This window comes from Spermophilus citellus, assembly GCF_964194105.1.
Source record: "Spermophilus citellus genome assembly, chromosome: 5".
Taxonomy (NCBI): Eukaryota; Metazoa; Chordata; class Mammalia; order Rodentia; family Sciuridae; genus Spermophilus; species Spermophilus citellus.
This window is the reverse complement of record NC_138186.1, coordinates 165576638-165592632: the sequence shown is the minus strand read 5'-3', so window position 1 is coordinate 165592632 and position 15995 is coordinate 165576638. Positions and strand designations below refer to the sequence as shown.

The 15995-nt window shown below is 42.1% G+C and overlaps 1 protein-coding gene across 1 annotated transcript in view; it reads right to left on the bottom strand.

Moving 5' to 3' along the window:
• Positions 1–15995, bottom strand: part of SYTL3 (synaptotagmin like 3) — a 76838-nt gene that overhangs the window by 41834 nt on the left and 19009 nt on the right. The window contains exon 4 of the mRNA XM_081294647.1: positions 2112–2176. Within this exon, the coding sequence (XP_081150773.1) occupies positions 2112–2176 (65 nt within the window). The remainder of the gene's footprint in view (positions 1–2111; positions 2177–15995) is intronic.

Genomic DNA, 15995 nt, shown 5'->3' with positions numbered 1-15995 from the left:
TACCCACACAAGCCTTGTCAGTTGACCCCTGATGACCTCTCCAGACTCCCCTGCTACAAACTCTACCCCACCCATCTGGCTCCCAGAACCACTCCCAGCCTGTTTCCCCAGCCTGGCAATTTTCTGGATCTCTCTGTACCCCTTGAGCCCACTCGGAGATAGGCCAAAGAAAATGAGTCCTCCCAGAATTTGAGGAAATCTTGTAGAGAAGGATTTGTTTTTGTTTTTTGGTGTTTTCTTTATACGTTGATAAAAACAGCAGCCACAGAAAAAGAATGATTTATTCTCAGATGGATTCCTTGCTCTCCTGTTTTCCTTTCTTGTTGTCATTTTCTTTCCTGTAGAAAGTTACAAGGTGAGAAAGGGACCCCCGGGTGTCAGGCTTAGCTCTTTCGACTCCCCTTTATAGTTTGAGTATCACCAAGGCGACCTACTTCTCCCAGAGGATGGGGTGCTGAAAGAGGGTGAGGCATGAGCCCGTGTGTTTACACACATGCAGACACACACACATGCCTGCATGAGCACACCCAAGGTACACACATTCACACCCAGGTGCACACACACATTCTGGTCTGAAAACTCATCTACCCAACGAGACAATGGGGCCAACGCTTCCAACAACGTGTAAAACCACGGAGGTGTCTTGAAATTGAGAGATGACAGGAACTTCAGTTCCTGTGGTTCAATTTATAAAGTAGGATTTGAAGTGAGGGAAAAAATGGAGTCTCTACCACCTGAAGAAGGGCGACATCCCCAACACAGCAAGAATTTTAAAGAAACCAAACAACGCAATAAAAAACAGAGCAGGCCCTGTGCTGCTGTGGCTGTGCCTGGCTTGTGTTTTAAGGGGAGGACAGCACCCGTGGGGGCAGCAGCTGGACTAGGCGGGTGATTCCCAGACGTTTCAATGAACACTCTGTGGCTTTCCAGAAGGCCCCAGCACATAACCGTGTCTTACTCTGAAAACAACTTATTATCTTAATACCTGCATGGCATTAAGACCAGCTGCACACACCCACTCACAGGCCACAGCCAGCCTCCTCCCCTGCTCCCTGCAAATGCTCTTCTTCACTCTCTGTGGTCTTCAGTTAATTATTGTGACCCAGGATCATGAGGGAAGAATTGTCCTTGGTGCTGTAGAGGGGAACAAGATTCTAAAAGCACGGTTTCCACTCACACAAACAAAAGCACACAAACAAATCTATAATAAAAGGAGCTTTGCAATAATTGCAGAAGAAATGTACCAACCAGAAGCTGTTGGTGTCCCAGAGGAACTGTCACTCTGAGAAGCAGGAAGTCAAGGAAACTCCCCGGAGCAGGAGTCCTAAAGAAGGGAGCCCATCTCATGGGCATAGAGTGGGAAGAGCCACAGGCACAGGTAGCGAATGGTGTGCGGTAAGGTGCAGGAAAACTCGGGCGGAACGGGAGGACCAGTCATCAGGGCCTGTGAACTAAAGTCACGGGAGGCCATTGTTCTGGACCGAGTTCCCCCACCAGACCCCAAGAGACCAGACCAGACCAGACCAAAACAGTCACTCATGCTAAATGCTGCAGAAGAAAAGTGACATTTTAATGATGCAGTTAGATCCCCAAACAGACCAGTTTTTCCTGAAAAGAGTAGATTCCACCTCCTCTGAGTCAGCTGACAGGGACCCCCTCTGTTTTAACCCACCAAGTAATTTCTGATGTTAGCCAATCAGCTTTCTGCATTGCTCTGTTCCCTTTTCCCACCTTACAAAAGCCACTGTCCTGCCCTGGCCATCCTGGGAGCTGACTTCTATTTTGTATAGTAGAGGCTGCCCCATTCATAAATTGCAAATAAAAGCCAATTTGATCTATAACTAAATTTGTTGTGATTGTCTTTTAATTCTAAACCCATGAATTATTTTTAAATTTTTTCTAGTTGTAGATGGATACAATACCCTTATTTTATTCATTTATTTATTTATATGTGCTGCTGAGGATCAAACCTAGTGCCTCACACCTGCAAGGCAATTGCTCTACCACTGAGCCACAACCCCAGCTCCAGGAACTTTTTTATAATCAAAAATCATAGCAGCAAATATTTTAAAACTAGGACTACATATAGTAAAAATTTTAAGAGCATTTACCTGCAGTTGGAAATTTTTTGGCTCGTTCCTCAAAGAACCATTCCCCAGTTTTTGCTTTCACGTTTCTGAAAAGCAAGCAGAAAAGAGGCCTTAGAATAGATACGCACAGTGCTGTTTCTGCCCCAGTAGTGGATGTAGGGAGGGAGAAAGGGAATATCACAACATATTAATTTAAAAAGGACCAAACACCTCATTTTACCTATTTCTTACTGAGGTTAACCAATCTACAAAGCTAGTCTCCTGTGGTGTGCTGTACCCTCCATGCTACAGGTACATGGGATGCATTCATATTAGCATATGCTGTGCCCAACGCAGGTCAAGAAACTTAATATTTCTGAATACACACAAAGCAAAACAGAATTGCTATGGAAACAATCGCGTTGCCATGATAATAGTGGTATATATACCAAGCAATGTCACAAAGGATAAGCTCCAGAACCATTCAGCCTTCTGCAGTCGGCCAAGAGGAAGGTCACCCCTAGGTTACCGTCAGTGTTTACCAGGATATTTGCAGATCACCAACAGGCCTGAGAAGGCTCCGGGGAAGAGCTGAAGTCCACAATTCTCTCTGTCAATAAGCTTTGACAGAGACCAGGGGAGGGGGTTCCAAGGGCACTACCTGACATCAGGGGAACAACTGTGGTCAGCCAGTTGGTCTGGTGGCCCCCCAGGACCAGGCCTCGCAGCCGCTGGCTCTCACACATAACTGCGCACAGAGCTCCTTATGTGCTGGCTGCTTGAAGTGTGTTTTGCTCTCGACAGTTGTGACGTTTCTGGAGAAACCAGAATTGTTAATATCCTTTAGGATGTAAAAAGGGAACACAGATATTATCAATTGTTTAATAATACACCAGATGGGCTGGGGGGGGCGTGTAGCTCACTGGGAGCATGAGGAGGCCCTGGGTTTAGTGCCCCACACAGCAAAAATATTATTACCCTAAATACATAAAATGTGTCACTAAACTTGACAACTCCTTGCCTATGCAAGTTTTTAAAAATTGAAGTTTTAACTTTTGTGGAAAGTCTTTTTTTTTATTTGATTTGTTGAAACGAATTCTCTGCTAGGTTTAGGCTATAACCTAAAATATGGACTTACATGGACCTATATGGACTTACATGAACTCAAATAGATTTTTTTTTTCTTTTTTAGGTGCAAGAAATCAAACCCAGGGCCTCTCGCATACTAGGCAAGCACTCTACCACTAAGCTATATCCCTAACCCCTCTAATGATCATTTTTAAAGTTAATGCTTATGAATGCTGTTAATGTAAATAAAACCACAAATATATGCGAATCTACCTTTTTAAAATTACCTATCTTTTTCTAGCATTAGTAATTGTCAGAAGACCTCAATCAACTTTCTACCGTCATCTGGTTAGGAACTATTATTCTCTGGTTTATACATTAATGAGTAGAACAAGGAAAATCTACAGTGTTTAAAAATTTTATGACATAATGTTGACATTTGGTACCACATTAAGAATCAAAAATATGTAACATAGTCAACCATGATATATTCCTAGGGAGACAGAAAAACGGCTGATCCATTAAATCAGAAACTCAAATATCTCACCTTCTAGATCTACACAAAATACCTTAAGGCACCATAGCCTCTCCACAGCCTTCCCCTCTACCTTGAAGGCCAGCAGAGCATCGGAAAACCAGGGAGGGCTGGGCTGGGCTGAGCTCAGTGGAGGGCTCTGGTTAACATGGGCAGAACCCTGAGGTCAATCCCACAAAAAAATAATCATCATCATCAGGGAGAGCGTGGAGAGGTTAATGAGAGGTAGATTCACACCCTGCGAAGTGCTCCTGTACTAGGTGTTCAATTTCTGAGGACGTAGCAGGCCAGGTCTGATCATCAGGTGAGGTGGGCAGGAGGGGGCCTCCAGCTGGCCAGTGGACTGCCCCTCCTGGGCTGTTTCTCTGAAGTGGTGACCTGCTGGAACTCATCTACTCTCCCACACTTCCTCACCCATGTGACCTAAGCCCTCATACCATCTGTTGAGCCAACCAGACACAGGCTGGCCTTGAGGAGTGACCATACCCACAGATGCCCAATCAAAAAGATGAAAAGCAGTCAAGGAGAGGGAGGTAAAGAAGGTGGGCACACCTGAGTAAAAAAATAACACAGATACCTCTCACTAAAAGGATCTCCAGCCCCAGTTCAGGACCTATACACTGAGCAAACTAAAACCCTGGTCCCCTAGTGCCAGTCACCTAAAAGAACCATCTAATCATCTCATTTAATCTCAACTGAGTCCTCATGAAGTTTAAACAGCTAAGTTGGCCCACAGAGATTTGGGCACAAACTCAGAGTTTCTTGAGCTAATCTGAATGAATGAATGAAAGGATAAAAACATCACCATCCCTTACACTCAGACATTGCTGGTGGGACTGCAAATTGGTGCAACCACTCTGGAAAGCAGTATGGAGATTCCTCAGAAAACTTGGAATGGATCTACCATTTGACACAGCTACCCTACTCCTCAGTTTTTACCCAAAGGACTTAAAATCAGCATACTACAGTGACACAGTCACATCAATGTTTATAGCAGCTGAGTTCACAGTAGCTAAACAAGTGAACCAACCTAGATGTCCTTCAACAGATAAATGGAGAACATGGCAGAGGGCGTGGAGCGATCAAGTCTCTGACCTCTTCAGCTGTGCGGGCATAGGGAGTTGTAAACAGTCTAAATGCTGTTTGCTCAGGATCATTAGGCAATGCTGAGCTGACGTGGATCTGGGGCGAACAGTCTGGGCCTCTCAGAACACACACTGAGCCTGGATCGGCTGAATTCAAGCTCCCGTTCGCCTGCTTCCCGCAGACAAACAGCTGTGACTCAGCACTAATCCATCCGGCTGAAACAACTGGTCAGCCCTTCTGATCCTACGGAGGTAAATGCCTACCGAGCCTTCATAGGTAGTGGCCACAGGTTTGAAACGGGGCTTGGGAGAGACAGTAAGGACCCACCCGTTGCATTGGTCACCCGGCAAAGGGAAACAAACTGTCACCATTTGCAGGAGATACCACCATGGCAGAGAACTGACGTCACCAGACTGGAGATAACTTCATTGAAACCTGCGGCTACAGGTGTGTAATTCCCTAGCCTTCCCTCTCCACACATCGGGGAAACCTTAAGGGCCCCTTCCAGCTCTCCCGTGAGCGCGATAGCCAGACCAAGGGAATCAGAAGTGGCGCGAGACCCGCGGCGCGGAACTCCCGGCTACCGCTCCCACCAGTGCTGACAAGTGAGGTCTCTTGCACCAACTACCGGGGGCGTGGCTACCGGAGGGCAAGTAAAATTCACTGAGGATTCTAAGCCCCAAGCTCTACAAACTTAGGGTCTGAGGGAATGGCAAACAGGGAGAGTGTGCCCAGTCGTTCATGAAAACAGAGCTCCCGGGAGAATCAGAAGTGGCGTGTAGCCAGTATTGTGATGAGCGGCACCTGTGAGAGGGGCCTGGCTAGAGGAAAAGTGGGGAAGTGACTAGACACAAGAGGAGGCCCTAGGCACTCAGGATTGGAGACTCGCCCAGTCTGGGAGGAGCTGCTGCACAGTGATTGGTTCCCGCGTATTGACAGGAGAAACTTGGCCTGGTGGGCACAGCGCCACCTACTGGAAGAGAAGTTAATCAAACTCTAAGACTGCATTTATTAGGTTTTTTTTTTTATTTGGGTTTTTTTTTTCATTTTCCTTTTTCTTTCTTGTTATTTTTTAAATTTTTTAAAATTCTTTTAATTTTTTTTCTTCTAATTTTAATTTTTATTTTTATTTATTATTATTATTTTAAAAATTTTTTTCTTTTTTATTTCCTATTTTTTCTTCTTTCTTCTTTTGTCATTTCATTTCTTTTCAATTTTCTTATTCCCCCTTCCTTGAATTCTACCTGCTTACTCTCATTCTCTTTAGTGACTTCTTCCCTTCCCTTCTAATACCTTTCCTCCCAAGCATCTAATAAATTTATAGGAGTAAACAGTAACTCAGCAGTCAAACAGAACAAGAAGTAACATGAGCAGCTTGAAAAAACAAGGAAGAAAAGGAGTACAAACAATACAGGACAGCCTAAATATTCAGGAGGACCTAGAGTCATCAGAAAAATGGTCATATAAAGAACTCAAGGAACACCTTATACAGATGGAATGGAACCTTAAAGAGGATACGAGACAGCAAATTCAAACAGTGAAAGAATACATTGAGAATGAATTACATAAACAGATAAAAGAAGAAGTTAAGCATCTTTATCAGGAGATAGAGATTATAAAAAATAATCAAACAATAAGTCTAGAAATGAAGGAAACTATAAACCAAATTAAAAACTCAAATGAGAGTATCACTAACAGAGTGGAGCAAGTAGAAGCCAGAACGTCAGATAATGAAGACAAAATATATCATCTTGAAAAGAGTCTAGCCAACTCAGAAAGGCTGGTAAAAAATCACAAGAAAAACATCCAAGAGATATGGGATAACATAAAAAAACCAAACTTATGAGTCATCGGGATAGAGGAAGGTATAGAGATTCAAACCAAAGGAATGAGTAACCTGCTGAATGAAATAATTACAGAAAACTTTCCAGAAATAAAAAAGGAAACAGATATACAAATTGTAGATGCATACAGGACACTGAGCATACAAAATCACAGTAGACCAACGCCAAGACACATTGTTATGAAGATATCCAATATACAAAACAAAGAGAAAATATTAAAATACAAGAGAAAGGAGGCAGATTACATTCAGGGGTAAACCAATAAGGTTAACAACGGATTTTTCATCACAGATGCTGAAAGCAAGAAGGTCATGGAACAATGTATTTCAAACACTGAAAGACAATGGATGCCAACCAAGAATTCTGTATCCAGCAAAATTAAGCTTCAAGTATGACAACGAAATAAAATCTTTCATGATAAACAAAAGTTAAAAGAATTTGCAGCCAGAAAACCAGCATTGCAAAGCATCTTGAGCAAAACACTACATGAGGAAGAAATGAAAAACAATAACCAAAACCATCAGTGGGAAGTGCCTCGGTAAAGACAGAGGGCGGGGGGAAAGATAACCATGGAGAAACAAACTAAATTTAAAAAAAAAAAGGATAAATAATCAAACATGGCTGGAAGTACAAACCATATATCAATAGTAACTCTAAATGTTAATGGCTTAAACTCTCCAATAAAGCGACATAGGCTGGTATCATGGATTAAAAAAAACAAATCCAACAATATGCTGCCTCCAGGAGACACATCTGATTGGAAAAGACATACACAGGCTGAAGGTGAAAGGATGGGAAAAAATATACCACGCACACAGTCCTCGTAAGCAAGCAGGGGTGGCCATCCTCATATCGAATAAAATCGACTTCAAGACTAAGTTAATCAAAAGGGATAAGGAAGGACATTATATACTGTTAAAAGGAACCATTCACCAACAAGACATAACAATTATCAATATTTATGCTCCAAATAATGGTGCTGCGACATTCATAAAACAAATTCTCCTCAAGTTCAAGAATCAAATAGACCACAACACAATAATTATGGGTGACTTCAACACACCTTTCTCACCATTGGACAGATCCTCCAAACAAAAGTTGAATAAAGAAACTATAGAACTCAATACCACAATCAATAACCTAGACTTAACTGACATATATAGAATATATCAACCATCATCAAATGGATATACTTTTTTCTCAGCAGCACATGGATCCTTCTCAAAAATAGACCATATATTATGCCATAGGGCAACCCTCAGTAAATATAAAGGGGTGGAGATAATACCATGCATTTTATCTGATCATAATGGAATGAAACTGGAAATCAATGATAAAAGAAGGAAGGAAAAATCCTACATCACATGGAAAATGAACAATATGTTACTGAATGATCAATGGGTTACAGAAGACATAAAGGAGGAAATAAAAAAATTCTTAGAGATAAATGAAAATACAGACACAACATATCGGAATCTATGGGACACAATGAAACCAGTTTTAAGAGGGAAATTCATCACCTGGAGGTCACTCCTCAAAAAAAGAAAAAACCAACAAATAAATGAGCTCACACTTCATCTCAAGGCCCTAGAAAAGGAAGAGCAAAACAACAACAAATGTAGCAGAAGGCAAGAAATAATTAAAATCAGAGCAGAAATCAATGAAATTGAAACAAAAGAAACTATTGAAAAAAATAACAAAACTAAAAGTTGGTTCTTCGAAAAAATAAATAAGATCAACAGAGCTTTAGCCATGCTAACGAAGAGAAGAAGAGAGAGAACTCAAATTACTAACATACGGGATGAAAAAGGCAATATCACAACAGATGCTACAGAAATACAGAAGACAATTAGAAATTATTTTGAAAACCTATATTCCAATAAAATAGAAGATAGTGAAGACATCGATAAATTTCTTAAGTCATATGATTTGCCTAGACTGAGTCATGAGGATACACACAATTTGAACAGACCAATATCAATGGATGAAATTGAAGAAGCAATCAAAAGACTACCAACCAAGAAAAGCCCAGGACCGGATGGGTATATAGCGGAGTTTTACAAAATCTTTAAAGAAGAATTAATACCGATACTTTTCAAGTTATTTCAGGAAATAGAAAAAGAGGGAGCTCTTCCAAATTCATTCTATGAGGCCAACATCACCCTGATTCTGAAACCAGACAAAGACACCTCAAAGAAAGAAAACTACAGACCAATATCTCTAATGAACCTAGATGCAAAAATCCTCAATAAAATTCTGCCGAATCGAATACAAAAACACATCAAAAAAATTGTGCACCATGATCAAGTAGGATTCATCCCTGGGATGCAAGGATGGTTCAATATACGGAAATCAATAAATGTGATTCACCACATCAATAGGCTTAAAGATAAGAACCATATGATCATCTCGATAGATGCAGATAAAGCATTCGACAAAGTACAGCATCCCTTTATGTTCAAAACATTAGAAAAACTAGGGATAACAGGAACTTACCTCGACATTGTAAAAGCTATCTATGCTAAGCCTCAGGCTAGCATTATTCTGAATGGAGAAAAATTGAAGGCATTCCCTCTAAAATCTGGAACAAGACAGGGATGCCCTCTATCACCACTTCTATTCAATATAGTTCTCGAAACACTGGCCAGAGCAATTAGACAGATGAAAGAAATTAAAGGCATAAAAATAGGAAAAGAAGAACTTAAATTATCACTATTTGCAGATGACATGATTCTATACCTAGAAGACCCAAAAGGGTCTACAAAGAAACTACTAGAACTAATAAATGAATTCAGCAAAGTGGCAGGATATAAAATCAACACGCATAAATCAAATGCATTCCTGTATATCAGTGACAAAACTTCTGAAACGGAAATGAGGAAAAACACTCCATTCACAATATCCTCAAAAAAATAAAATACTTGGGAATCAACCTAACAAAAGAGGTGAAAGATTTATACAATGAAAACTACGGAACCCTAAAGAGAGAAGTAGAAGAAGATCTTAGAAGATGGAAAAATATACCCTGTTCATGGATAGGCAGAACTAACATTATCAAAATGGCGATATTACCAAAAGTTCTCTATAGGTTTAATGCAATGCCAATCAAAATCCCAATGGCATTTCTTGTAGAAATAGATAAAGCAATCGTGAAATTCATATGGAAAAATAAAAGACCCAGAATAGCAAAAGCAATTCTAAGCAGGGAGTGTGAATCAGGCCGTATAGCGATCAGATTTCAAACTATATTACAGAGCAATAGTGACAAAAACAGCATGGTACTGGTACCAAAACAGGCGGGTGGACCAATGGTATAGAATAGAGGACACAGAGACTAATCCACAAAGTTACAACTATCTTATATTTGATAAAGGGGCTAAAAGCATGCAATGGAGGAAGGATAGCATCTTCAACAAATGGTGTTGGGAAAACTGGAAATCCATATGCAACAAAATGAAACTGAATCCCTTTCTCTCGCCATGCACAAAAGTTAACTCAAAATGGATCAAGGAGCTTGATATCAAATCAGAGACTCTGCGTCTGATAGAAGAAAAAGTTGGCTCCGATCTACATATTGTGGGGTCGGGCTCCAAATTCCTTAATAGGACACCCATAGCACAAGAGTTAATAACAAGAATCAACAAATGGGACTTACTTAAACTAAAAAGTTTTTTCTCAGCAAGAGAAACAATAAGAGAGGTAAATAGGGAGCCTACATCCTGGGAACAAATTTTTACTCCTCACACTTCAGATAGAGCCCTAATATCCAGAGTATACAAAGAACTCAAAAAATTAGACAATAAGATAACAAATAACCCAATCAACAAATGGGCCAAGGACCTGAACAGACACTTCTCAGAGGAGGACATACAATCAATCAACAAGTACATGAAAAAATGCTCACCATCTCTAGCAGTCAGAGAAATGCAAATCAAAACCACCCTAAGATACCATCTCACTCCAGTAAGATTGGCAGCCACTATGAAGTCAAACAACAACAAGTGCTGGCGAGGATGTGGAGAAAAGGGTACACTTGTACATTGCTGGTGGGACTGCAAATTGGTGCGGCCAATTTGAAAAGCAGTTTGGAGATTCCTGGGAAAGCTGGGGATGGAACCACCATTTGACCCAGCTATTGCCCTTCTTGGACTATTCCCTGAAGACCTTAAAAGAGCATGCTACAGGGATACTGCCACATCGATGTTCATAGCAGCACAATTCACAATAGCTAGACTGTGGAACCAACCCAGATGCCCTTCAATAGATGAATGGATAAAAAAAATGTGGCATTTATACACCATGGAGTATTACGCAGCATTAAAAAATGACAAAATCATGGAATTTGCAGGGAAATGGATGGCACTAGAGCAGATTATGCTTAGTGAAGCTAGCCAATCCCTAAAAAACAAATACCAAATGTCTTCTTTGATATAAAGAGAGCAACTATGAACAGAGCAGGGAGGAAGAGCATGAGGAAAAGATTAACATTAAACAGAGACATGAGATGGGAGGGAAAGGGAGAGAAAAGGGAAATTGCATGGAAATGAAGGGAGACCCTCATTGCTATACAAAATTACATATAAGAGGTTGTGAGGGGAATGGGAAAATAAACAAGGAGAGAAATGAATTACAGTAGATGGGGTAGAGAGAGAAGATGGGAGGGGAGGGGAGGGGGGATAGTTAGGGGATAGGAAAGGTAGCAGAATACAACAGTTACTAATAGGGCATTATGTAAAATTGTGGATGTGTAACCGACGTGATTCTGCAATCTGCATTTGGGGTAAAAATTGGGAGTTCATAACCCACTTCAATCTAATGTATGAAATAGGATGTGTCAAGAGCTTTGTAATGGGGCTGGGGATGTGGCTCAAGCGGTAGCGCGCTCGCCTCGCATGTGTGCGGCCCGGGTTCGATCCTCAGCACCACATACCAACAAAGATGTTGTGTCCGCCGAGAACTAAAAAATAAATATTAAAAAAAAAGAGCTTTGTAATGTTGTGAACAACCAATAAAAAAAATAAATAAAAAACAGATAAATGGATAACAAAAATGTGATACATATACTCAATGGAATATTATTCAGCCTTAAAGAAGAATGAAATTTTGGCATTTGCAGGTAAATGATTATAACTAAGAATATGGTGCTAAATAAAATAAGCCAATCCCCCCAAAATAAAAGCCGAATGTTTTCTCTGATAAGTGGATGCTGATCCATAGTGGGGTGGGGATGGTAATAGGGAAGAATGAAGGAACTCTGGTTTGTGTAGAGGGAAGAGAGGGGAGGGGTGGGGCTGTGGGGATGGGAAGGATGGTAAAATGAGACAGACATTGTTACCCTAAATACATGTATGATTACACTACTGGAGAGACTGTGCACCATGTACAGCCAGAGGAATGAGAAGTTGTGCACAATATGTCAAAAGGCATTATACTGTAAAACTAATTAATTAATTTAAAAAACCCACCACCATCCTAAGCTACATGAAGACCACTGATTTTTGCACTGGAGGCCATTTCCTCTGACTGCTAGCTTTGAGCTATACCCCTGTCACCCCTTCAGACAGAACTAGCCATTATATAAGCAATTACTCCACAATGACTTTTATAAGGACTCCTGTCTACATGTGTCCTGAGTTTCAGATGGAGGACCACATAGCAACTCTTGTCTATGGGAGAAGCAAGTCAATTCTGAAGTCTCTGTCCCCCCAGGGCCAACCCAGGGTGGCATGACTCATGACAGTAACCAAAGGAAGCCTTTGATGCCTCTTCCCAGATGATTAAATCAGAATTGGGCTAGGAGAGCTTCTTGAAACATTTTAAGAGCTTAGTAGGTTAACACTTTTAGTAGGTCAACACTCTCAGGTAAAATCATGACTTGCTTATTTAAAAATTTTCAATCAATCCATAAATGCATCTCAAAAGGCAAACACATGGGGTGTGGAGAGAGCAGGAGCTGTGGAGTCAGAGGACGACCCTTCCACTAACTAGGCAGTCCCCTGCAGGAGGATTCTTAGAAGAATCATAGCCAAGCACCTGGTGCATAGATGGTGTTTCTGGAGGTTTCAGCATCCACCTTCATGGTCTTGACCCTGCGAATGCTGTAATTTCATCAGCAAAAAAGAAACAATTGTTGAAGAGCACTTCGCAAAATTCTAGTCCACAGACGTTCAACAAACGCTAAGGGGAATAGAGGATCCTAACAGAAAGCTATTTGATCTCACTACTATTACCAGTGAGCCACATGTTGGAATGCAATTTTATTTTGCATCTAAGTTACTTGCATCTGCAGAGGCATAAGCTATGGCACCTGTGCCTTATACACCAAGAAAAGTGAACATATGCAGGCGCAGTGGCACATGCCTGTAATCCCTATGGCTCTGGAGGCTGAGGCAGGAGGATTTTGAGTTCAAAGCCAGTCTCAGCAATTTAGTGAGGCCCTAAGCAATTCAGTGAGACTTTGTCTCTAAATAAAATACAAAAAAAGGTGGTGCTGGGGATATGGCTAAGTGATTAAGTTCCCATGAGTTCAATCCCTGGTACAAAAAAGGAAAAGAAAAGTGAGTGTATTAAATATTAAGGTATTTTCATTAGTCAATGCAAGAGGTGGAAAGTTGGTTTGCATAATCAGAATTCATTGACTATCTGCAAAAGTCCATCTGTGCAGATCTGCTCTTCCACCAGTGCCCCAATGGCAAGGAATCCTCCAGAGAGCTCTTAAGAGGGCCCTGGTGGCTCATCAGATGCATGAGCTGAAAATAGCCAAATAAAGAAGATGGACTGTAAAACTGAGAAAAATCTAACTGCTAGTTTGTCCAACTGCTTGGGGATTCCCAGCTAGAACAGACCTGTGTGTGCACACAGTTGAAAGCTTTTACCTCAAATAATCTTGTATCTCAGATAATTCGCAGTTACAAACCAGTGGGGTTTTTCCAGGAGCGCATCTGATCTGATTTTGACTTTCTTACAAGAAAAGAGACCAATCCTGAGTAACCATGAAGAGTCAGAGAATCGAGATGAAGATAAAGAAATGATCTCATCGAGCTGCTACCAACAGTTCTTGCAAAACATTTATAACTGTCCTTTCCTTAACTTCAGAGACAGGCATGCCCCCAGGCACACCCCATGCCAGTCACAGCCCCAGGCACTGTGAAGGAACATTCCCCGCCGCAGGGGGCACCCTGAGAACCAGCGATAAGGTGGGAACCTGATGGGTAGAGCCCACAGCAGGGTGCACTGAAGTTTAGCATGTGTCATGCCCTAGAAACATGTGGGGTGGGGGGACACACTCAGGCACCAGGAGGAGGAAGTGGCTGGCACAATGGCAGGGAGGGGCAGGCACCGTGGTGAACCCACGGCCCACTGTGAGGCATTGATCAATATTAAACTCGGTGCAAAAAGCAACAAGGGCTGGGCTGCCTGAGTCTCTGATTACGAGAGTGAGTCTGGGGCTGTGACTTCTGGTTTGCTACATCTAGTTGATGAAATAAGAGAAACTCTACTGCAGCCTGACAGAGCTGTGGTGGGTCAAGGCCTGCACTATGGGAACTGGGCCAGGTGTCAGGTGCCAATCCACCTTCCCACATCACCCGAGGGGCCATGAGAGTGGCACAGGGAGGAAGGCTTATGCCGGAGAGCCGCAGCTGGGGGTCTGAGGAGACAGTAAGAGCATCAGACAAAATGCCTGGGGAAGGAGATATGGCGTCTGGGAGACAGAGAAGTGGCCATGCTGAACCTGCGCACTAAGGGGATCATCGGTCTTCACAAACATGTCACACCACCATCGTGAGAAAGATAGGAGAAGCCAGGCTGGAGAGAAGGAGGGTCTAGGAAACTAACAAGGCTACGGCAGAGAGAAGTGCCCAGTAGGAGCAGAGAGAGGCCGCTCAGCCAGGCACCTCCAGGCCTGCAGGAGACCTGACACGCTGCAGAGAAGACCCAACAACCGCAGGACAAGGCCGACCTACCCGTCAGACATTATCACTGAAGAAACCAGTCAGGTGGCATCGAAGAATAACCAGAATAGTCAGTTCCAATCAAAGAAACCGTTAAGAGGTTGATAAACAAATTCCCAGGGCTGAATAATCAGCCCAAAGGAACATTTCTTATTCCACAAGAAACACTGTGGAGAAGCTGGATGAGGGGGTACATGCCAGTAGCCCCAGCCACTGGGGAGGCTGAGGAGGAGGGTCACTGGAGCCCAGCCTCAGTGACATTGGGAGACTCCTATCTCAAGAAAAAAAGGGGGGAAGGGGGAAATCAGTTGAAGAGACTTATTCCTAGGCACACTTTAGGAACTATTTTTAATAACAAGGATGCGGGTGGTGGGTGGGGGGGAACAATGTCTCTAATGCATAGAAACCAAATGATAAATAAAAATTTTAAAATACCCCTGACGTCTCTATAATGTTAAATTTCAAAATATAATGAGGATGCATTTGTTGCAAATCTTTGATTAAAAGGTTGTAGTCCAGGATTTTAAAACCCAGAGAAGTCACTGTTCATGAAGGAAAGTCACTAGAAAGCACTCTCAGATATGAAAAAATATATAGTATAAAAATATAAACGATGAGTTTAGAAAACACATCTTTAGACCATGTGCTCTTCCTGGGGAAAAAATCTTGAGAAAGCACTACAGTTGATGGAAAATGAATCAAAATAAGGAATATGTAAACTGGGAAATCATGACCTCAAAGACGGGCGACAGGCTCTCCAGGAGTTAAAGCGCAGCTGGCTTAGCACACTTGTGGAACAAATAATTATAAAGCAAGACAGTAACAAGTGATCCTGGAAGGAGGAGCTCGATAACATTAAAAGTGATAACTGTAGGAATACAGATATTTCAAAAATGATTGGCAAGATGATTAAAATTATTTCTACAACATGTTCACTGGGATCACACCAAGAATCACATAGGATGTGGCCCTGTCATGATCCGCAGAACCACACTCCAGTGAGATTTCTACAGCCAGTAAGTGTCCATGAACTCGCTGGGCATCACTTGCCCACGCCCTTCCTTCAAAAGCAGCAGCTGTCCCCCCAACTCCAGCTTCACCAGCACGGCTGCCCTCTGACCCTGACCTGCCTGTCGCTCAGCGCCCACGGATGCCTTCCTCCACTCCTCTGTACTCTTTTTTTTTAATAGTTCCCAGACATCTTCCTGCCAAGCCCATTAATTCAATGGATCAAAAACATATTCTAAGGGCCAGGGTGATGGCCCAGTGCCTAGCATGTGCGAGGCACTGGGTTCGATTCTCAGCACTGCATATAAGTAAATAAAATAAAGGTCCGTTGACAACGGACAACAAAAATATTAAACACACACACACACACAATCATCACTGGGGCTCTGAACTTGAAGGAGTCGCCAGGGAGATCTCCTTCTCTGCTTTCCTC